This window comes from Notolabrus celidotus, chromosome 14, assembly GCF_009762535.1.
Source record: "Notolabrus celidotus isolate fNotCel1 chromosome 14, fNotCel1.pri, whole genome shotgun sequence".
Taxonomy (NCBI): domain Eukaryota; kingdom Metazoa; phylum Chordata; class Actinopteri; order Labriformes; family Labridae; genus Notolabrus; species Notolabrus celidotus.
In genome coordinates, this window is record NC_048285.1 from 1,004,209 (window position 1) to 1,028,297 (window position 24,089).

At 42.3% G+C, this 24,089-nt stretch overlaps 1 protein-coding gene across 1 annotated transcript in view; it reads right to left on the reverse strand.

Moving 5' to 3' along the window:
* Positions 1 to 550: 550 nt before the first annotated feature.
* pipox (pipecolic acid oxidase) overlaps positions 551 to 24,089 on the reverse strand; it is an 82,716-nt gene continuing 59,177 nt past the window's right edge. The window contains exons 6-8 of the mRNA XM_034701667.1: positions 19,681 to 19,830; positions 13,416 to 13,491; positions 551 to 995 (exon numbers count right to left, since the gene is read on the reverse strand). Coding sequence (XP_034557558.1) covers positions 865 to 995; positions 13,416 to 13,491; positions 19,681 to 19,830 — 357 coding nt within the window. The 3' untranslated portion in view covers positions 551 to 864. The remainder of the gene's footprint in view (positions 996 to 13,415; positions 13,492 to 19,680; positions 19,831 to 24,089) is intronic.

Below are 24,089 nucleotides of genomic sequence, written 5' to 3' on the forward strand. Positions count from 1 at the left end.
CTGAGTCTTATCCTGTCTTGGTGTTGGGTCTCTGTTCATAATTTGACATAGAGTGGTCTAGACCTGCTCTGTTTGTAAAAGAGTCCTGAGATAACGTTTGTTGTGATTTGGCGCTATACAAATAAAGATTGATTGATTGATTGATTGATTGATCAGTCCTCAAGTTTCTGCATGTAAATAAATCTGCAGAGTGATGTCAGAACCCCAAACACAAACAATCTGCTGCTGCAACAAGCATCTCAAATTTAAATAATAATCATGTTTAATTTTATAAGGCTTACATGGAAGTTGTGCTTGTGTGTCAAAGACTGTGTGATCGTCTATTTTCAGACACAAACGTAGGATAGTTTTCTGTATGTGTGCAACTTTTTAACCTTCAATGTGATGACATATTTCAATATTTCACAGATAATGCATTTTATTCATTTTTTACTGGAAATAAGAGAGATACAGATCACAGCTGACTTCATGTTTGATTATTTATTTTGGTTTTGTACCAAACATCATGTAAAAGCATTATTTTATGTACATTTCTTTAGTTTCATTAAAAAATAGAATCTTACACGTGCTAATCAAAGGTTTAAATCATTTATAATCTGACTGAATCATAAAATGAAGAAATTTTTCAATATAGGGAGAGATCAGGGAGCAGACAGAGACAAGACAAGAGATCACTGGAGAGAATCTGAACCTTAAAGATTTCAAACAGCTGCTTAAAGCCGACTTTACGTCATCTCATACGCACACGCTGAAGGTGAGAGGACACCTGAGGAGTTAAACTGTCAATCAGACACAGCAGGAAGCAGAGACAACATGATGTGACACCAGAGTCAGACTGAATGAAGACGTCTCAGGATTCTGGATCTATAACGCGGACTTGGTCTGGTTGTGGAAGCGTCTGATTCTGAAAGGTGAAAGGTCGTAGGATGGCACCTCTCCCAGGCTCAGCTGGCTCAGGAGCTTCCCGATGATTGGTCCAAACTTGAAGCCGTGACCTGAGGAAGAGAAGAGAGGTCGATGCAGTGAGCAGAGGAGGTCATCACACCGTGTCGGGAAATCAATGTTCTAATGGGAGAGAGAGCGAGGCCTGCACGGGGACGCAAAGACGCTGCAGGAGCTTTAATAAGAGAGAGAGATACATACAGGCGTGTTCTTCACTCTGGGCCTGATCTACTAAGATCCCAAATAACGAGCGCTAATTTGCGTGTGCAAATATTAATTTTGCACGTGTTATTTCTGGGCGTGTTGCGGGTGATCTACTATGACTGCGTGCGCAAATGATAACAAGTGCAACAGTGATGCGTACCGCCCTTTAATGAGGATTTTGCGTGTGCTATCGGCTGTCACCATGGAGAGTTTGAGAGAACAGAGTGGTCTTAAAGCTGGGGTTGGTAGTCAGATTTAGATCCACTTTTTGTTATACTGGTTAAAATGATCTTTATGTCCTGATGGTAATCAATACATAATGTGTTCTTAAAAAAGAGTGAAGAAAAGCTGCTATCTACAGCCGGAGTAAACCTGGGAAAACACCAACCAATCACCGTTTTTTGGCTCCCCAAGTTTTAAACCAATCAAATCCCGTCCAGCCGTTCTGCCCTCCTCCTGCGCGTACATTTCCCCGGCGTTCACTCCTCCGAGTCCCCGTCTCCTGCCTCTACTTCCCCTTCCCTCTGACCTGATGAGGTGCTTTGCTCAGGACTGTAGTCCGGATCAGAGTCTAAAAAGCTCTCACCAACAAGCAGAATAATTAATGATGTTCAGTAAGTACAGAAAATATATATGTATTATAGCATCCGTCCGGACGCTGTAGTGATGACGAGCCGATTGGTGAACACGTTGATCTTTAATAACCGTTCACTGTTGGCCGTTATCACGCCAACCAACAAAACAACAATCAATGTTTGAATGAATGAAGAACTTCTCCTCTTGTCTCTCCTCTCTCCAGCTCACACACTCTACACCTCTCCTGATGCCTTCACTGACCGTCAACACTGTAGGAATTAAGAACATCTACACTGAACACGTTTAACAAACATCAGAGTTGTTACAGTATTATATATGTGTTATAACTTTTCTCCTGATATCGTGTCACCAGTACAACTGGATAATGCTAGAATGACAGTTGTGAGTACTAACAGCAGCCATGTTTGTTTATGTTTTTAACTTTCACTATGAGAATGTTTTGGTGAGGACCGGTTTTGAATCAGTCACCATCATATGGTCGAGAATCAGCGGCGCTCGTGCATGTGAGCGGGGGGGGGGGGGGGTCGTCGTTTTGGAGGAGCTCCGAGGGGAGGAGGGGAGGGGTTAGACGGAGTCCTGAGGAAATGCTACATTCAAATTCATGCTGGTTTTCCGAGACTACCAACCCTAGCTTTAAGCGATAAATTACGTTTGAAGACATGGAGTTGGAGGTCTTTGTGGAGGAGGGAAATGAACACATCAGTGAACTCCAGCAAAGGTGAATGCTGTGAGAAAAAAACAGAAGATCTGCCGATGAAATAAACGCATCTACTCTACTCCAAAACACAATCAGTGTTTTGATGGAGTTTAGAGAGCAATTTGATGAGGCCTGTCCCTGCTTTTATTTTTTACTCCTTCCGTCAACATTGCACCTTCTGAGCGTTCATTCTCCAAGTTAAAACTAACTAAAAACCCCTTGATGAGCACGGTGGGACAGAATAGACTGAGTGGACATGTCATGATATTTATTGAGAATGACAGATCAAAGAAAATGGACATACAGTGCATCGTGGGCAAGTCCGCGGAGCTTAAGGCTCGTCCAGACAGTAGTGAGTAGGCCGAGTTCATACTGATTTTTTGTTTGTATGTGAACATGTGGGCCGCTGTGCCAATTTGACTAAACTTTATATCTGTTGATACAGTGACCTACTGTGCTCTCATTATATGAAAAAGTTAAACTGGGTGTCAAAATGATGCGGTCGCTATCCGTGGTGCTGAACTGCTTTGAATTTGTGTTTTATTTATTTATTTGTGTTGTTCTCTTGGTTTGTTAGACTTCATGTCCATGTGATTGACTTCAAAATGACATAACTGTGTGTTTGCAGTTTGCACCTGCCTTTCAAACGTGCTAAATAGAGACGCAAAAACAGCGCTCGCTATCTGCTTCAGGTTTGATAAATCACATTGCGTGTGCTAAATGATCACATTTACATCTCCTCCTCCCAGTATTTTGCGCGTCCTGATGATCTACATGTATTCTGCATATTCATGAAGGCAAACACGCTAAATGGAGAGCGAGTGCTATTTTGCTCATTTGACAGACGCAATCCTCGGTGCTCCTGGTTAGTACATCTGCTTTGCACGCGCTATCAAGTTTGTACGTGTTTTTATACACGCAAACCTTTAGTAGATCGGGCCCTTACTGTGTTTAAAACAAGGTGTGTCATTTTTCCATGTGCTACATAAAACATAATATTTTGTTCTTTCCCTCGTCCTCTCTCACCATGAAACCAACATGGCGGACGCCGACCTGCTGAGCTCCTGTCTCTGTAAAAGTATCTGTCTGTCTGTTCACTTTGTAACTGAGACGTGTAAATACGAGGAGAGTGAATGTGTCGTGATGTCTTTCTCTTCACTAATCTGGGATCAGAAGCTGAACTCAGGGAGCTTTGTTCTCCTCCCTGGCATCATGTGTTCAGCCCTGACACTCAGAACAGAGCGCTCTGTATTAAACCGCTGCAGGCTGATGGCCCTTGTTGCCGGGGGTCTGCGAGGCGAACGGTGAATGTCAACATGGCTGGAGGAATGCAGCACGTTGCCATCTGACAAAGGTCTCTGAGCTCCCGCGGATCCTGCCCGCCTTTGAAGTCGGGAAAAGCTCGGCTCTGACAGCTCGTCCACGTGAGTTCTCGCTCTCGCTAAAGAGAGACGGAGAAAGAGAACGCTCCATAGATGGCCGAGCCCACGGGGTGACTTTGTAGCCATGGCAACATCCGAGTACTCGCTTTAAAGCACTCGTGTCGGGCTTTGATGACAAACGCACGCGGTGAAGGACGACGAGGAAGGCAACACATTTATTTCCTGTAGAAGGAAACAGAAGTTCTGCAGCGTGGCCTCGAGCTGCTCGCTGGATCTCATATCTTTATACTTTAAAGCTTCCTGTCTGCTGTTAACTCACCTTCACAAACTCAGAGACGGACAGAGGATCCTGCACGCTCAGGAATCACTGGACTAAACTCTTTAAAGATTTATATCTGTTCATATTCATGATCCCTGCAGAGCTCCATGACTGAACCACAGCTCAAGACTCTGAGTGTTTGTACTCTGAGTCTGTCAAATTCTACACTGCTCAAAAAAAATAAAGGGAACACTTAAACAACCCATCCTAGATCTCCATTAATGAAATATTCCAGTTGAAAATCTTTATTCATTACAAAGTGGAATTTGTTGAGAACCAAATAACATAAAAATGATCAATGGAAATCAAAATCATTAACCCATGGAGGTCTGGATTCAGAATCATACTCAAAATCAAAGACTAAACAGGCTGATCCAACTTCTGTGGAAATTCCTCAAGACAATTCAAAATGAGGCTCAGTAGTGTGTGTGGCCTCCACGTGCCTGTATACACTCCCTACAACGTCTGGACATGCACCTGATGAGACGACGGATGTTCTCCTGAGGGATCTCCTCCCAGACCTGGATCAGGGCATCAATCAACTCCTGGACAGTCTGTGCAAACGAAATGATGCCCCAGGGGTGCTCTATTGGATTCAGGTCTGGGGAACGGGCAGGCCAGTCCATAACATCAATGCCTTCATCATGCAGTAACTGCTGACTCCAGCCACATGAGGTCGGGCATCGTCATGCATCAGAAGGAACCCAGGACCCACTGCACCAGCATATGGTCTTACAATGGGTCTGAGGATCTCATCCTGGTACCTAATCGCAGTCAGGGTACCTCTGGCTAGCACATGGAGGTCTGTGCGGCCATCCAAGGATATGCCTCCCCAAACCATCACTGACCCACCACCAAACCGGTCATGCTGGAGGATGTTGCAGGCAGCAGAACGTTCTCCATGGCGTCTCCAGACTCTGTCACGTCTGTCACATGTGCTCAGTGTGAACCTGCTCTCACCTGTGAAGAGCACAGGGCGCCAATGGCAAACCTGCCAATCCTGGTGTTCTCTGGCAAATGCCAATCTGCATGCACAGTTTTGGGCTGTGAGCACAGACCCCACTTGTGGATGTCTGGCCCTCATACCACCCTCATGGAGTCTGTTTCTCACAGTTTGAGCAGAAACATGCACATTAGTGCTCCTCCTGTTACTCCTTGCACAAACGAGCAGATAGCGGTCCTGCTGCTGGGTTGTTGTCTTCCTACGGCCCCGTTCATGTCTCCTGGTGTACTGGCCTGTCTCCTGGTATCTCCTCCATGCTCTTGACACTGTGCTGGGAGACACAGCAAACCTTCTTGCCACAGCGTGCATTGATGTGCCACCCTGGATGAGCTGCACTACCTGAGCAACTTCTGTGGGTTGCAGACACCGCCGCATGCTTCCTCTAGTAGTGAGGGCACTGGTAAAATGCAAAAGTGACCAAAAATCAGGCAGAAAGGATGAGGACAGGGAAATGGTCTGTGGCCTCCACCTGCAGAGCCATTCCTTTTATAGGGGTTGTCTTGCTAATTGCCTCTCATTTCCACCTGTTGTCTGTTCCATTTGCACAACAGCAGGTGAAATTGATTCACAAGCAGTGTTGCTTCCTAACTGGACAGGTTGATATTACAGAAGTGTGATTGATTTGGGGTTACATTGTCATTTTTAAGTGTTCCCTTTTATTTTTGAGCAGTGTACTTTTACTGCATTTCATCTCTAAAATAAAATGTGAACTGCATTCCAAAACCTTTACTTTCAGGATCTTTGTCACAAAATGAAGCTAGTGCAAAAAACTGCAGTTCCTCAAGTGTCCACTAGAGGTTGGCACCAAAAGCAGAGACATTCCTGCCAGACCCCGTATTCAAACATCCATTTTTACTGCAGAAATCAACGTGTTTACTACACTCTAACTGCTATGACAAACCCTAACCCCAGCTCATCCCTCGTGATTATGCTGAAGCTTAAAGTTTTGCATCATTGTGGGTTATAAGTAGGAATGTAAGGATACACTCAACCCACGATTCAATTCGAATCCCAATTTTTGGTTCACGATACGACGGAATTGACATGTTTTTCTTCAGGAATATCAGGGAAAGACAAAATGCTGCCGTACCTCAGACTGTAAACACAAAGGTGCATCCTGACCTGCTCGGTCTTCACCTGCTGCCGCCATGTCTGTTACGCTCCACTCAGAGAGTGACGAGAGAGCAGCGCAAGAGACTTCATGATGCTGAACATGCAGCGGAGTGAAATGCAGATAGCGCCTTGTACCGTTTAAAAATAACATCACAATACAAATGCTGTTGAATCGATTTTAATCCACCCTTATTTGTATTGATTTTTCACAGTCTTGTGATATATCCTTACATCCCTAGTTGCAAGTTGATTGACAGGTAGGTGTTCTAATGGTCAAAGGTGACATATCACGCTTTTTTCATCAATATATATTGGTCTAAGAGGTCCCCAAAACATGTCTTTAAAGTTTATGCTCAAAAAAACACTTTGAAATCAGATTTTGGTCTGCCTGAAAAACCCTCTTCTTCAGTCCTCCTCAGAACACTCTGTTTTCTCTCTGACCACGCCCCCTCAGGAAGTGGATGTGCCTCGGCTCTCCAGCACGTTGATCTAATGTTTACATGTTGGCTGAATATACACGGCTGCTCAGAGATCACGTTACTTCAACCCTCTGAATCTGATCCAGAATCTGACCCTGACGGAGAGGCGCCTGCAGCAGGACCTTTCTGAAGGATTGGTCACAGATTTAGTGTTTCTTGTTGTTTTATTTATCAGTATGTCGACATTTGTCTTGGTACACAGCTACAGCTACAGCTATGAACATGTAGCTATGTGGCTATGCTAATTAGCGCTAGCACTTATCCATGACAAATAAAAATCATCCACTAGATCTTCAAATCTGCAGACGTGGGGAGTAAAACCGACCTCTGCCAGAAAGGCAGCAGGACCTTTCTGAAGGATTGGTCACAGATTTAGTGTTTCTTGTTGTTTTATTTGTCAGTATGTCGACGTGTGTCTTGGTACACAGCTACAGCTACGACATGTAGCTATGTAGCAATGCTAACTAGCGCTAGCACTTATCCATGGTAAATAAAAATCATCCACTAGATCTTCAAATCTGCAGACGTGGGGAGTCAAACCGACCTCTGTGTTTATTAAGACAGCCTACAACTAGCATGCCTCCCTCCTAAGCTCCTTGTTAGCACACGTGTGCAGGGAATGAAAAACGGAGGAAGGGTTCAGTATTATTTTATACAGTCTATGGGCTGAACAAGCTTCGAGCTCTGACTCCGTGACAGACCGGATATTGTTGTTACGTAACAAAAACACTGAAGTCTGAAACGGCTCGTTTCACACACATTTACAGAAAGGTGGAGAAATCAGAACAGGGGCAGAATGGATTCTTTTCATTCTCGGGGGTTTGTAGACAGGGACACATATTTCAGGTAGAGAACCATTAAAAAGTCCATTTTGCATGATATGTCACCTTTAAGCCGGGAGGCTTAACCTCACCTCACCTACACCTCTCTGTTTCTAAATCGATTGAAGTTCAGGTTGGGTTGAGTTAGGATAGCATTTCCAATATGGCGACCGTCATCTTTAGGCTTCATGACACCTCTTTAGAAATAAACAAGTGATGTCCTGCACTGACTGTTAATAAACATTTAAAACAACAACAGGAGCAGATTTATATTAAATGGGGAAAGTCACACCTCAGTCTATGCTTTGTGTAGCTGAGTATACGTGTGTGATTCTACATATCTCACAAACAAAGACTGTATGTCATAATCAAGCAGCAACCTCCAGTCTTAAAATAAGAAGCTAATGGCGTAGTGTTATAAACTGCAGTTCCTTGAGTGTCCACTGGAGACTGGCTGCAGAAACACCAGAACCCACCTGAATTATAATGGGGGGGTGTCTTAAAAACATGCACACAGTCCTGTAGTGTCAGCAAAGTAGGACCAGTTTTATAAAAGACTATAAGGTAAATGTGAGGCTGAGACACTAAACGTCATATCTACTATAACAAAGACTTGAAAGGATGAAGAGTCTTGCCCTTGGTTTGACCTTCATCAACGATCGGCCACACACACTAGTGATTTGGAAGTGACAGAATCACTGCTCAACCATCCAACAACTTGTTTGCAAAGAACGTGTCTGAGACAAGCGGCAACCTAGGGTCTTAAAATATGAAAGCCCATGCAAAAGTGTTAAAAACTGCAGTTCCTCGAGTGTCCACTAGAGGCTGGCTGCAGAAACACAGGAAACCACATACACACCCATTCAAAGAGACGATCTTTACAGCAGAAATAAACATGTTTACAGCCTGGTTCAAAAAACTGTTTAGTCTGAAGAGCTCATTTCTCTAACAGCACACACTGTACGAGGGGTGAATTTATTACAACTTGTTATTCTTGAAGATATTAAACTTATGAGTTTTGCCCAAATAAGGGCGTGGCTGACTTGATTGACAGGCGGGAACACTGTAGCTGTTAGCGAGGAAGCTAAAGGCTCCACAGAAATTTGGTTGAGTTTAGCATTTCCAATATGGCCGACGATCGCCTTCAAAACAGCGCTCAAGAACAGACGGGTGACGTCACGGAGACTACGTCCATGTTTATCCAGGATGTGGTTAAAATGGACGCCACAAGCGGTCACACCGTGAAGCAAAGAGATTCAGAGCTCCCCCTGCTGACTGTATGCAGTGTAGGTCATAAACCCCGCCTCCTCCATGTGAACAAATGGGACATGGATCAAACTATGAAATGCTATCATGCTGGAGGATAGTATTGGATCTCAGGCTCCATCTTTAAACCGTGTTTCACTCTGAAATGTTGAAGTGAGGTTACACATCCTTACTCTGCTCTACGCTGCTCTCGTGGGTTCATGCGAAAGCCCAGAACTAAAGTGAGTTTCCTCTCTAAGAATAGCTAACCAGTTCACATGCTGCTCGTCTCTGTATTGTGCATTTGGGTCCTTCAGCCCTTTCTCCCGTGGAGCTCCTCTGGAAGCATTGTGAGCGGGATATTAATTACTGATATAATTAGGTAAAGGACACGAGTGCAGGAGGAGATGGAAAAGTGCCAGGAGACGGTGAAGGTAAGTGAAGGAGAGGAGAGGTGGAGCCGGCCTTCTGGGGGCTTCAGCCGTGTTAATTAGAGAAGAACACGAGAGCGGACCCCGAGCAGAGACGCTCTCACCCTCACAATGAGCAGGAGCATCTCATTAAAAGTTAAGGATCTTTGTCCTCAGAATACGGGGATGGTTTCGGAGGTGCGGTCCGACTCAATGGATGCTCAACAGAGAGGAAACTATTCTCTCTGTACTCTGAATGAGGAACACGAGGCCGTCCTTCTGTTCAAGCTTTAACTTCTAAGGATTCTGCTTCAGATGGACGTTATATCAGTTACTAAAATCAACTTTAATTTGCATCGACTTTGACTAACTTTGATTTATTACATATTGCACAGTAACGTTAGAAATCATGTTGTTTCTTGTAGCATCCAATTGGTCGTATTCTACGGTATTGTTATCGTACGTTATACTGAGGCAGTAGCTCCCAAACTTTTTCAGACACATACATGCATCAATATAAACTAAAAGACGCTCTCAGACCGTGACCTGTATAAAAATTGAAGTAGTCTCCATGACGTCACCCGTCTGTTCCTGAAGCCGATCGTCGACGGGCGCCGTATTGGAAATGCTGAACTCAACCTAACTTCTGTGGAGCTAGTGTGAGGAGCAGAGGCAGGTCTTTAGCCTCCTCCCTAACAGCTACAGTGTTCCCGCCTGTCAATCAAGTCAGCCACGCCCTTATTTGGGCAAAACTTGTAACTTTAATATCTTCAAAAATAACGAGTTATAATAAATTCACCTCGTACAGTGTGTGCTGAGAGACAAATGAGCAATTCAGACCTAAACTGTTTTTTGAACCAGGCTGTAAACATGTTTATTTTAAAGATCGTTTCTTTGAATGGGTGTGTATTTGGTTTCCTGTTTCCTGCAGCCAGCCTCTAGTGGACGCTAGAGGAACTGCAGTTTTTAGCACTTCTGCATGGGCTTTCATATTTTAAGACCGGAGGTTGCCGCTTGTCTCAGACACGTTCTTTGCAAACAAGTGTGATTCTGCAACTTACAAATTTCTAATGTGGTGGCGGCCAATCATTGATGAAGGTCAAACCAAGGGTGAGGCATGACTCCTCATCCTTTCACGTCTTTGTTATAGTAGATATGACGTTTGGCGACTCAAATTCTTTTTATAAAACTGGTCCTACTTTGCTGACACTGCAGAACGGTGTGCATGTTTTTTAAGACACCCAATAGAGGTCGTGTTTTGGAATCCCTGTCGTAGGTGTCCTGTGGTTCGATATGGCATGATATCATATTACGTCCTACGTAATCTCTGGATTCATGAGAATCAGCTGAGAGCAGGAAACAGGCTGATACATTCAAAGCTGATTGAGAATAAAACAGTAAGAGGAGAGTTTTTCACACTCATCCTCTCTGAGATGAAGACCTGTTTCAGAGAGAAGCTCTGATTCTTCATCAGGCTGATGCTAACAGGCTCTCCTCCTCTCCCTCCCTCCCTCCCTCCTCATACTCTATGCTCTCGTTCTTTTGACCCTCAGAGTCTCAAGCACGGTGCTCTGGAGCTCTTCCTGTCTGACTCCTCTTGGCTGCTTGGCTCTGAGCTCCTCCTGGGTGAGCGGGGAACAAGCGGTGCTGATTCATTGAGCTGCTGCCGCTGCTGTTTCGGTGCTGGCTCTCATCAGCACACATCTGGTGTACGAGGTGCCAGATACACTCCTCTCTGCTCTTTGTCTTGTCGAGCCGCTGACATTTTCATTTAGACATCAATATTTTCCACCCGACTCCACCGGCTTCAAAACACAGAGGCTGGTTGTGTTATGGTTTTTAAGACGCTCCTCGTGGCTTTCTGCCTTTTAAAGGGTGAAAGTGAGATAACAGCCAAATGAGGAGCACGAGCCAACATTCCTCAAGAAGTGAGAGAGATCTTTGTTTCATCTCTAGGATTCATGGGTAACTCCAAATATCTCAGCAGCCTTTATTAAGCAGCCTCCTGAGGTTGAGCTGTGATGACCTAAGACTAATGCTTCACTGATATATGACATTTTACTGCTTGTGTTTAAGAGGACTTTATGTATCCATAGATTATTTCAGAGCCACCAGACTCAACCGAGCAGGGCACGGAGCCGCTGGTCACCAAGTGTCTCCTCATGAAGGGGCAGGGACATTATGTTCTGCACAACCTGCATGTGACACCTGTGCTGCTGCAGCTTAACGAGCTCCAGGAGACACAGAGGCCACGCTACATTAGCTTAACTACGGCGAAGGGACCGAGCAGCAAAGTTTTTAACTGATGAAGAAACAAGTGAAGTCCAAACGAAATATTGGATTTCTCTTTTAAAGACATCAGAAATCTGTAACTATCGACCCTCAGCTCTTTCACTTCCATTAAAGTTACTAACCATAGACCTTTCTGGAGTCCCTGAGCTCCCTTGTCTCGTAGGTTCCTTTGGATCTCTGCTGCTGTGGACGTGCCAGACTCCAGCTGCTACATCTACTACTATCTGTCTCCCCACTTTCATCTCTCTCTCTCTTCATCTCTCTCTATCCCTCTCTCCAACACGGTCTCAGCAGATGTGTGTCTAACATGAGTCTGGTCCTGCTGGAGGTTTCTGCCTGTTAAAGGTGACATATCATGCAAAATGGACTTTTTAATGGTTCTCTACCTGAAATATGTTTCCCTGGCATGTCTACAAACCCCCCGAGAATGAAAAGAATCCATTCTGCCCCTGTTCTGATTTCTCCACCTTTCTGTAAATGTGTGTGAAACCAGCCGTTTCAGACTTCAGTGTTTTTGTTACGTCACAACAATATCCGGTCTGTAACAGGAAGTCAGAGCTCGGAGCTTGTTCAGCCCATAGACTGTATAAAATACAACTCAACTCCTCCTCTGTTTTTCATTCCCTGCACACATGTGTGCTAACAAGGAGCTTAGGAGGGAGGCATGCTAGTTGTAGGCTGTCTTAATAAACACAAAGGTCGGTTTGACTCCCCACGTCTGCAGATTTGAAGATCTAGTGGATGATTTTTATTTATCATGGATAAGTGCGAGCGCTACTTAGCATAGCTGCATAGCTACATGTCGTAGCTGTAGCTGTGTACCAAGACACACGTCGACATACTGACAAATAAAACAACAAGAAACACAGAATCTGTGACCAATCCTTCAGAAAGGTCCTGCTGCCTTTCTGGCAGAGGTCGGTTTTACTCCCCACGTCTGCAGATTTGAAGATCTAGTGGATGATTTTTATTTATCATGGAAAAGTGCTAGCGCTAGTTAGCATAGCCACATAGCTACATGTTGGTAGCTGTGTACCAAGACACACGTCTACATACTGATAAATAAAACAACAAGAAACACTAAATCTGTGACCAATCCTTCAGAAAGGTCCTGCTGCAGGCGCCTCTCCGTCAGGATCAGATTCTGGATCAGATTCAGAGGGTTGAAGTAACGTGATCTCTGAGCAGCCGTGTATATTCAGCCAACATGTAAACATTAGATCAACGTGCTGGAGAGCCGAGGCACATCCACTTCCTGAGGGGGCGTGGTCAGAGAGAAAACAGAGTGTTCTGAGGAGGACTGAAGAAGAGGGTTCTTCAGGCAGACCAAAATCTGATTTCAAAGTGTTTTTTTGAGCATAAACTTTAAAGACATGTTTTGGGGACCTCTTAGACCAATATATATTGATGAAAAGAGTGTGATATGTCACCTTTAAAAGAAGTTTGTCCTTGCCTCTTGCTATCCGGTCTTGATGTTGGGTCTAGAAATCAGGTTTAGAACAGCAACTGTGATGATATTTAATCTGCAGCTTGTCCTTCATCCACAGGTCACAGTGCTGTTTGAATATGATTCTACTTTCAGTGTTTTTACAGTAAATGACTCAGAAATGTGACAGATCATAATAATGCATGAGTTCTGAGGCTCGTATCTCTGAGTCTGTTTTATATAACAGATCTGACGCCGCCTCTGTATCATGGTTTACTCTCTCAGCAGGAGGAGAGCTGGGTTCAGCTGTTACTAGGTTACAGCTTCTGATAGTGAGGGAAGTTAAGTAACCATCATTTAGATGCTGACCTCCATTAATGACTTGTTTACTTCCACTCTGAGGGTTAATACAAGGGTGAGTCTGTGAGGAGGCGAGCTGCTGTGGTTAAAGGTGTGTTGTAATGTGATTTATTGTAAGTTGTTACCTGAGAATCCTGCTCCGATCACAATGTTGTTGTAGGTCGGGTGACAGTCCATCACAAAGTGACGGTCGGGTGTTAGCTGCAAAACAGAAAAGCAGAATATGATCAGTGAACACTCAGCATGATGAGAAAAATAAAATAAAGGATCCAGACCGTCGTTGAACATTTGTTCATACAACTTGTGGTTGGTTTATTGCTTTCAAATGATGATGGTGACAGCTGTCGTTGAATCAAAAGTTGCTTTTCGAGTCGTTATAATTGAAATCAAACATTTTCACTTCCTAAATCTGTTCAATACTAATTTAAATAAAATAAATCTGCAGATCATTTCTCACTGATCTATTATTTTATTCTGGATCTCTGTGGTTAAATCAATGTTTTTACACATCTTAATTATTTTATTTATATATGTATTTGATCATTTTTGATGCATATTTAAAACTCTTGTTTAGAAGTTGTACTCCTGTTCTTAAAGCAGCATGAGCGTTGTGTCTTTTCTGTGATTTTATGTTGATTTTGTTTTATTCTTTTTTTGTGTTTTATTTGTTTATTTGTTCTATATGTTTTTATTTAGTCAGCAGTGTTCTTCTGTGACTTTATATTTCATTTATATTAATGATTTATTTCTGCTGTTTTATCTTACTGTGCAGCACTTTGGTAAATGTTACTGTTTGGTAAAATGTGCTCTATAAATAAAGTGGATTGGCTTAAAGTAAATTTAGTAAAAATCAAGTTGAGACTTTTTTTTAATTTTTGCGTTGTGCTTCATGGTCTAGATATTTTATTAATTCAGATCTCACTGCTTCCAGTGATAATTATATAACCTTAATTATTCTGATGATATTTAGATTTAGGGACAATAAATGTATTTCTAAAAAACTAGAATTGAATTCTGAAAGCTCAAAATTAAATGAAAGATCTGATAAGCTACACAATACATTTTTTACTTCAAAATAATGAACGTTTATGAATGTTGTTTAAAAGAAACACGTGCAGCGGGCCTTCTCTTCAAATGCTCGTGCATCAACAGTATGCTTCCATGATGAGAGAGGACGACTCACAAATTTGGCAGGAGCTCTTTTTTTTCAGCACTGAGGCTGAAATGCCCCAAACTTTAGATGTTTTGGACATATTGATGGCTGCCATTTTCCTAGGTTTTGTTTACCTTTCATTTCCTGGTCAGTACTGGGCATGTGCAGCTCTCAGCTAAGATAGTAAGGATGGATGAAGCTGAACCCGCTCAAGACGGTAGAGATGACAGTGGACTTCAGGAGAAGCCCCCCTCCACCCCCCCACCCCCCCTCACCATCCTGAACAGCACTGTGTCTACTGTGGACTCTTTCAGGTTCCTGGGATCCACTATTTCCCGGGACCTGAGGTGGACCTCCCACATAGACACAATCAGAAAAAAGGCCCAGCAGAGGATGTACTTCCTGTGTCAGCTCATGAAGTTCAACCTGCCCCAGGAGCTGCTGATCATGTTCTACACCTCCATCATCCAGTCTGTTCTGTGTACCTCCATCACTGTCTGGTTTGGCTCTGCAACCAAACTAGACAAACACAGACTGCAACGGACTATAAGGACTGCAGAAAAAATCATCGGTGTCGACCTGACCCCCCATCCAGGACTTGTACCGGTCCCGGGCCAGGAAACGGGCAGGTAGCATCACCGCTGACCCCTCACACCCTGGACACAAATTCTTTAAACTCCTCCCCTCCGGCAGGCGCTACAGATCACTGTGCGCCAAAACAACCCGCCATAAGAACAGTTTCTTCCCCCAGGCTGTCACTCTGATGAACACTAAACCATAACAGTGTCATACCTGTCAGATAAATACTCTCTGTAAATATACATGTAGATACACAATGCAACAATTCTCAAGCAGAATTCCATATTTCTATTTTTTGTATTATTTAACTACTATTTTATAATGTAAAACTACCTCTGCAACTCACCACTGCACTTTATCTTTTTATCTTTTTAGCCTGTACATATTAGTCATGCCTATTTGTTGTTTCTTGTATTTATAGCTAAGGTTATTGTTATTATATTTTTATTTTATTTTTTATTGTAGTTCTTATTCTTATTCTTATTCTTATGCCTTGTACAAAGAGAGCACAGTTTACTAAAGTCAAATTCCTTGTGTGTTCAAGCATACTTGGCGAATAAAGCTGATTCTGATTCTGATTCTGATTAGGATGGCTCACTCCTCAGTAACTCAGCGACAACATGTCAGAATAGTTAGACTGATAAGTAACAGTGTTAAAGATGTTTGGTTTTCATTTGACAGGTAGGAACTACTGCATTGAAGTTAGTCTTACTGAATAACTCTTACAAACATCAGCAGAGAGTTTCAGAATAAACAGTTCAAACAGATGATTTGTGTTTTCTGACTCTGACTCTGATGTTCAGATACAAGCACACTTTGCACATTAAGTCAAGAGATCTGCAGCCTCTCTGCTCCCTGCCTCCTCTGTCCTCTTTATGAAGTCATGAACAGTGAATGGAACAATTGCAGATAGTCCTGGGAACATTTCACAAGGACACACACACACACACACACTCCCGCCCTCGTGGTGCTGTGGCCTCGGAGCTGTTCCTGTCAAAGTCTTTGTGGAAAATGTGCTTAAAAATGTGTTTAACTGGATTACAGAGTCTGTGCTGGGATTGCATAATGACCTCTGACAGAAGACACATTTCTTCACCTCGGCACAGAGACGTTTGTAATTTCACTGAGTGTCCTCTTTAAAGAATCTCTGCTAATGGAACCAAACAGACGCTGTGATGTGAGAAAAGAGCGTGACTGTCAGGATTTCAGGGGCATTGGACAAGGTCACAGAAATTATGCTTTCACACAGCCGCAGCGTGTGATGATGGTAAAAGCTGCTCGCTGTGGAGCTGGAGGGCAGAGAACACACACACACACACACATAAACACACACACATAAAAAACACAGCTCTCCATGGCCTGAACACAATCTAACACCTGAGCACGGACACATCCAGCAGTAAATTAAAAACAAACAGCTCTGCACCTCCAACTGTATCAACAGTTTAACAGCCGGGGGATCGACTTCTACGCTGATGATGCGCTCCTGTTTCTGAGTTTGATCTGCCGTGCACACACTGGTGGCGTTTTTCTGAGTGTATCTGTGAGAGGTTTGTTCACCTAAAGTAAATACAATCTAAGCTTAAAGGTTATGTAAGTGCTTGAACAAAATCATTTGAAAAATTCATGAAAATGGGAGATGACTTTTCTTAAAATTTGCTGTAATCGCAGGTAAAATATTGAAAAAATGTTTTGTGCATGTTTCAACATTTGCAATCATTATAGATCAACATTCAAACAGCTTTTTGAACACTTCATTTATTTATATTTTTAAGATACAAACACTTTTCTTGACTTCATATTTTCATCTGCAGTAGAAACACAGTGACTTGTATGTGTATGCACACGTATGCATGTGTGTGCATATGTGATTTTATGTATATAAATGTATTTCTATTTATTTTATCACTTCTCTTTGTTTATTTTGTCATTTAAAATTTCTTCACAGGTTTTCTATTCATTTATTTATCTGTTTATTTTATTTTTCATATTATCTATTTTATTTTATTTCATTTCACACGTTTGAGCCCCTGTTTGATTGTATTTGTTTTGTCTTGTTGTTACACTAAAAAAATTACAAAAAAAAAGAAACACAGTGACTACATCTATTTTTTAAAGGGACGCACAATATCGATCTGAAAACCTGCAACCTGATAGAGGGAAAATGTTATTATCATTTATTATCCCAAAAATATAATTTATCTGACGAATACAGCCAATAAAAGTTGTCTTTGTTATCCACAAGCCGACACGTTCCAACACAGATGGAGAAGAACTAGCGTAGCAACAACAAGCTAACGAAGGACAAAAATGGCGTCACCGGTGTGGATGTTTTTCTCTGTTTGAGAGGAGAGCTGAGGGGTATACTACGAGTTCAGCAGATCCTAGATATCTTCTCCTGATCCGGCTTCACTGAACCTAACACAGGAAATCGTGCTAATCTGTCACAGGAAGCTGATTATCAACATGTTGAGTCAATCCAGAATTACCCTAAGCGCACTCACATGAACGAGGCGGAGAAGGCAACATGTGACCAATCACAGACACGGACAGTCTGCCGTCAGCACATCCACATAAATTTCAAACACTGCACTGATATTAGAAAAATATGAAAAAGTTAAACACATAATCCAGATTAACTTCAACACAGCTGAGTTTGAAACTTGAAGGAAGAACTGAGAGATCAGACAAACTGTTTGAATACGCAAATGACGTCTTATTTCTCATCATTAGTGCAGATATATCTGACTATAATAACTCTGTTTATTGATCATTAGATATATCTGACTATAATAACTGTTTATTCATCATTAGATATATCTGACTATAATAACTCTGTTTATTCATCATTAGATATATCTGACTATAATAACTCTGTTTATTAATCATTAGATATATCTGACTATAATAACTCTGTTTATTCATCATTAGATATATCTGACTATAATAACTCTGTTTATTCATCATTAGATATATCTGACTATAATAACTCTGTTTATTGATCATTAGATATATCTGACTATAATAACTCTGTTTATTAATCATTAGATATATCTGACTATAATAACTCTGTTTGTTAATCATTAGATATATCTGACTATAATAACTCTGTTTATTCATCATTAGATATATCTGACTATAATAACTGTTTATTCATCATTAGATATATCTGACTATAATAACTCTGTTTATTAATCATTAGATATATCTGACTATAATAACTCTGTTTGTTCTCTGACAGTGATCTCTCTCTCTGATTTAATCTTGTCTCATGTGTGTAAATTTTAGATGTAATATTTCAGCTGCAGTCCTGACGGTATCAAACTGAGTGCTGTGGTTAAAGGACTAATACAAATGAGAACATGATTCAAAGTGATACGGGCAGTTGTATAATTAAAACAGTAGCCTAAAACGATGTCATCTGAATAATCTGACTTCAGACTCTGTTTAAGTCAGGAAAGATAATCAGTAACTGTCATCAGTATTTTATATATAAAATCAAACAGGTTCACAAAGTGTCCTTCCCGTCTCTTCTCCCTCCTCCCCTCACGATCAGCTCACAGAGCTCTGTGATCGAGCGAGCTGATTGGTCAGTGGGCAGAGTTTTCTCCAAACTGACCTCTGATCTTGAGCATAACCTGCTCCGGAGCAGGTTAGGAGTTCAGCATGAGTAACCATGGTGATCTACCCTGGTAAGGAGTGAACCACCTTCGTAGTATTGAAAATCCAGAGTTAACCCTGAAGTTGCCTCGATAACAGCAAACCTGGCTTCGTAGTATACCCCTCTGGTGTGCAGTTTGCAAAACATGAGCTACAAGAATTCAGAGACGAGGAAACAGTCTGCAGGTTTTAACAACAATTCTTTAGGTCGCGTGAAAACTTGAAGAATTTGACTTTAAAGAAAATGTGAAAGTGATGTCAACACGATGATGTAAAGGATGGACGCCTCAGCTTCTTGTTGCAAAAAGAATCAAAGCTAAAGCTATCTTTAAAAATCTGGATTATAAGAGGGATTATGAACACAAGGTCTGCCTGAGAATGTAATGTTGTTATAAACCATCTCAAAGGGTGATGATCGGACAACGAAGGCCTCAGCTCTCTGCGTCTGAAACTACAACACTCCAGGAAATGATGTTTGTATTCAGCTCAGAGATGAACCAATTAGATCACTACAAACACGACTGTTCATTTTAAAGGTGTTACAATCAGCCCACGTCGGACAGAGAAACATACTGTATAAACACATTTCAGCGACTGACTGTTCGCAGACGAGGACTTGATTGAACTTAAATGTCACAGCAATTTGCCCGTAATATTTTAATATCCCCGGAGTACTCCAGGACGTTTCTCTAACATTTAAATGTCATGCTGCTTCAGAGAATCTGTTGACTGTTGAGGGAGAATAACATGTTTTAACTTGATGTTGATTCCACATTTACACAGGCTAAAGGGGAGGAGGAGCTGAAATACAACCTGCTACGTGTTATGTAATCTCAGACTGTATTAAGAGTTGTGATGTGATGTCGTATGAGTCGATTGAAGAGACGTTCAGGTCCCTTTTATTCATCATTCCTCATGATCAAAGTGTCCCACTTTGGATGTCTGATATCTCCTAATCTCTGAGTCTTTAATCTGACCTCATGTGTAAGCGAACTGACCGTGTACAGGCAAGACTCCACCACAGCAGGTTTTGGCTCCAGGCCGGGGAGACAGCGGGCCACGTAGCGCTGCAGGATATCGATGTCAGACGTGTTGGTCTGCTGGTCTCTCTTGTCCGGGTCCGCCTCGAAGCCGGCGTGGTAGCAGATCTGCACACAGAGACATTTAAACATGAGACAGAGAACACCTCTCTGTGAAGAGTGTTCCAGTTTCTCTGCATCATAGATTTTATTCTGCATTAGTAATCCGGGGGGTTTGCTCTCTCCTGCATAGATAGTTTTTGTCTCCGCCTCCATCATTTGAATGAAAATAACCATAAACAGGCTGAACCCGTTGGAGCACATGCTCGCTGCAGACCTGCACCTGTTCAGAGGAGCAGGTGCACCAGGAGCTCTCTCCTCTGCTCAGCACTCTGCCGCTCCACTGGGTGATTAACAGATCATGGTACAGGGAGGCGGAGCAGCTGATCGTTTCATAACACCGCGAGGTAATGACACTGATTCATGATGCTGTGGGATCGACTGTTTATACCTGATGAGCAACAAGTAACATCTTCATTAAGGACAAACTCAGTGGAGACAACACTAGCTTTAACAATAACTCCTCAACATTTAAAATCTGTTTCTTAAAATTCAAACGTTTTACAATATTCCTTTATGTTTGTTCGTGGGGTCAGTGCAGGGATGCTGGGAACTAAACCTGCAGAAAATTCACTTGTGACTGTGTTTAAAGGTTGATTACTGTTGACTGTTAAAGTCAGAACAAAGACTCACGATGAGGCATCTTTTATCTCTTATCACGTCTGTGGAGAAGTCTACCTGAAGATCTGAGGACAGGAAATCAAACTCTAGACCAGGGGTGTCAAACGTGCGGCCCGCGGGCCAAAACTGGCCCGCCAGAGGTTCAAATCCGGCCCGCGGAATGACTTTGCAAAGTGAAAAAATGACAGAGAAGACATTAACTGCAGTTTTTCAATAAAAGTAACTAATACTTCAAATGTGTCCTCTGGGGGTCGATTCATAAAGACTTTTTAGAGCACTATAAGATGATCCACTAACTACTAACACTAGCACTACACCACTGTCCAGCAAGCACACTGTTCATGATGGAGCTGAGGGGTCCAAAATAATCAACTTTACCTTCTTCATTATTATAATCTCTGTTCTTTTGCAGTAAACATTACACTGTGTGTGTCAGGTGTGTGGGTAACCTGTGTGTTTGGTGTGTTCACAGCAGGTTTCAGGGCTTAAAGAGTTAAATATTCGGCCCACTATGAGACTCATCATGGAAAAAGAAAGATAGTTCATTAAATGTGAACATTTTCAGAATGTACTTGTTGTTATTTATAGGTTATTATGTTCTGATTTTACTGGTCCAGCCCACTTCAGATCAGGCTGTATGTGGCCCCTGAACTGAAATGAGTTTGACACCCCTGCTCTAGACCGACCTCTCAGCCTTTCTTTTCACTGAGTTTAATCCGATCTTATCTCATGTTACTCTGTTTATTTACTTACCAGTTACCATTTTACTCTATCTCAAAATACATACTACTATCTCTCTCTCTCTTTATCTCCCTCTATCCCTCTCTCCAACACGGTCTCAGCAGATGTGTGTCTAACATGAGTCTGGTCCTGCTGGAGGTTTCTGTCTGTTAAAGGAAGTTTGTCCTTGCCACTGTCTAGCAGGACTAGACGGTTCTCTATGTTCTATTATTAACAAAGACCCAACATCAAGACAGGATCAGATCCAGTCCCATCTTACAGACAGGACTCAGTCTGATCTCATCTTAATCCACCATGAGCAGAGCACTTTGCAGCATTTAGCAAGTTTACAGTGGCAAGGACAAACTTCCTTTAACAGACAGAAACCTCCAGCAGGACCAGACTCATGTTAGACACACATCTGCCTTTCATTTCAGAAGCTTTCCTGAGAGTTCTGTGTTTTGTTCCTTAAAGGTGACATATCATGCAAAATGGACTTTTTAATGGTTCTCTACCTGAAATATGTTTCCCTGGCATGTCTACAAACCCCCCGAGAATGAAAAGAATCCATTCTGCCCCTGTTCTGATTTCTCCACCTTTCTGTAAATGTGTGTGAAACCAGCCGTTTCAGACTTCAGTGTTTTTGTTACGTCACAACAATATCCGGTCTGTCACGGAGTCAGAGCTCGGAGCTTGTTCAGCCCATAGACTGTATAAAATAATACTGAACCCTCCTCCGTTTTTCATTACCTGCACACGTGTGCTAACAAGGAGCTTAGGAGGGAGGCATGCTAGTTGTAGGCTGTCTTAATAAACACAAAGGTCGGTTTTACTCCCCACGTCTGCAGATTTGAAGATCTAGTGGAGGATTTTTATTTTTCATGGATAAGTGCTAGCGCTAGTTAGCATAGCCACATAGCTACATGTTTGTAGCTGTGTACCAAGACACACGTCTACATACTGATAAATAAAACAACAAGAAACACTAAATCTGTGACCAATCCTTCAGAAAGGTCCTGCTGCAGGCGCCTCTCCTTCAGGATCAGATTCTGGATCAGATTCAGAGGGTTGAAGTAACGTGATCTCTGAGCAGCCGTGTATATTCAGCCAACATGTAAACATTAGATCAACGTGCTGGACAGCTGAGGCCACATCCACTTCCTGAGGGGGCGTGGTCAGAGAGAAAACAGACTGTTCTGAGGAGGACTGAAGAAGAGGGTTTTCAGGCAGACCAAAATCTGATTTCAAAGTGTTTTTTTGAGCATAAACTTTAAAGACATGTTTTGGGGACCTCTTAGACCAATATATGTTGATGAAAAAAGTTTGATATGTCACCTTTAACAGGCAGAAACCTCTAGCTGGACCAGACTCATGTTAGACACACATCTGCCTTTCATTTCAGAAGCTTTCCTGAGAGTTCTGTGTTTTGTTCCTTAATGTAGCGGTGTCTCTCTCTCTGTTTGTCAGATTACACACAGTGCACTGCAAAGATGGTAGACACAAAGACAGAGTCTCACTCTGTTTTAAGAAAACAACGACAGACTGAAATGCTCACTAACTCTGACTTATCTTTTCAAACACATCTGAAGTCTGAATAATTTGGTATTTAGTTAAGATTGTGGTTAAATTATCCCTTTTTTTTTTGCCAGTTCTGTTTATTGAGCAAAATTCAATGACATTGTAATCTGCGTACAAATTTACAGTTTTTAGTTTTTCATTTAAAGCTGGGGTTGGTAATCAGATTTAAATCCACTTTTTGTTATACTGGTTAAAATGATCTTTATGTCCTGATGGTAATCAATACATGATGTGTTCCTAAAAAAGAGTGAAAAAAAAGCTGCTATCTACAGCCGGAGTAAACCTGGGAAAACACCAACCAATCACTGTTTTTGGGTGCCAAAATTTTAAACCATTCAAATCCCATCCTGCCGTTCTGCCCTCCTCCTGCAGAGCGTACATTTCCCCGGCGTGCACTCTGAGACCCCGTCTCCTGCCTCTGCTTCCCCTGACTCTATTTACTGCCCCTCTTGCTCAACCTCGGGCCTGTCCCCTCTGACCCGATGAGGTGCTTTGCTCAGGACTGTAGTCCAGATCAGAGTCTAAAAAGCGCTCACCACGGGGCTCTGACAAGCAACAACCAACCAACAAAACAACAATCCATGTTTGAATGAATGAAGAACTTCTCCTCTTGTCTCTCCTCTCTCCAGCTCACACACTCTACACCTCTCCTGATGCCTTCACTGACTGTCAACACTGTAGGAATTAAGAACATCTTCACTGAACACGTTAAACAAACAGTAGAGCTGTTACAGTATTATATATGTGTTATAACTTTTCTCCTGATATCGTGTCACCAGTACAACTGGATAATGTTAGCATGATAGTTGTGAGTGCTAACAGCAGCCATGTTTGTTTGTGTTTTTAACTTTCACTATGAGAATGTTTTGGTGAGGACCGGTTTTGAATCAGTCACCATCATATGGTCGCAAGTCAGCGGTGCTCGTGCATGTGAGCGGGGGGGGGGGGGGCGTTGTTTGGAAGGAGCTCTGAGGGAGGAGGGGAGGGGTTAGACGGAGTCCTGCAGAAATGCTACATTCAAATTCATGCTAGTTTTCCGAAACTGCCAACCCCAGCTTTAAATGGAAAAAAGGAAAGAAAGAAAAAACCAAAACAACACAGCAATGAGACTGAGAGAACGACACTCCTAACAGGAGAAACAAGGTGCATACATGTGCATAGTTATATACCTGTAGAGGTCCATAGATACAGAGTTACAATATGAATATACCACTCCCAGAAGTCAAAAAGAAAATAAATTCTCCTTTTAATATGTCATGTGCAGCTACATGGATACGACTTAGGCATAAATAATGTCTCTGGGACTTATTTAGGCCGCTGTTTTCAGAATGGGGCGCTGACTGTCACAC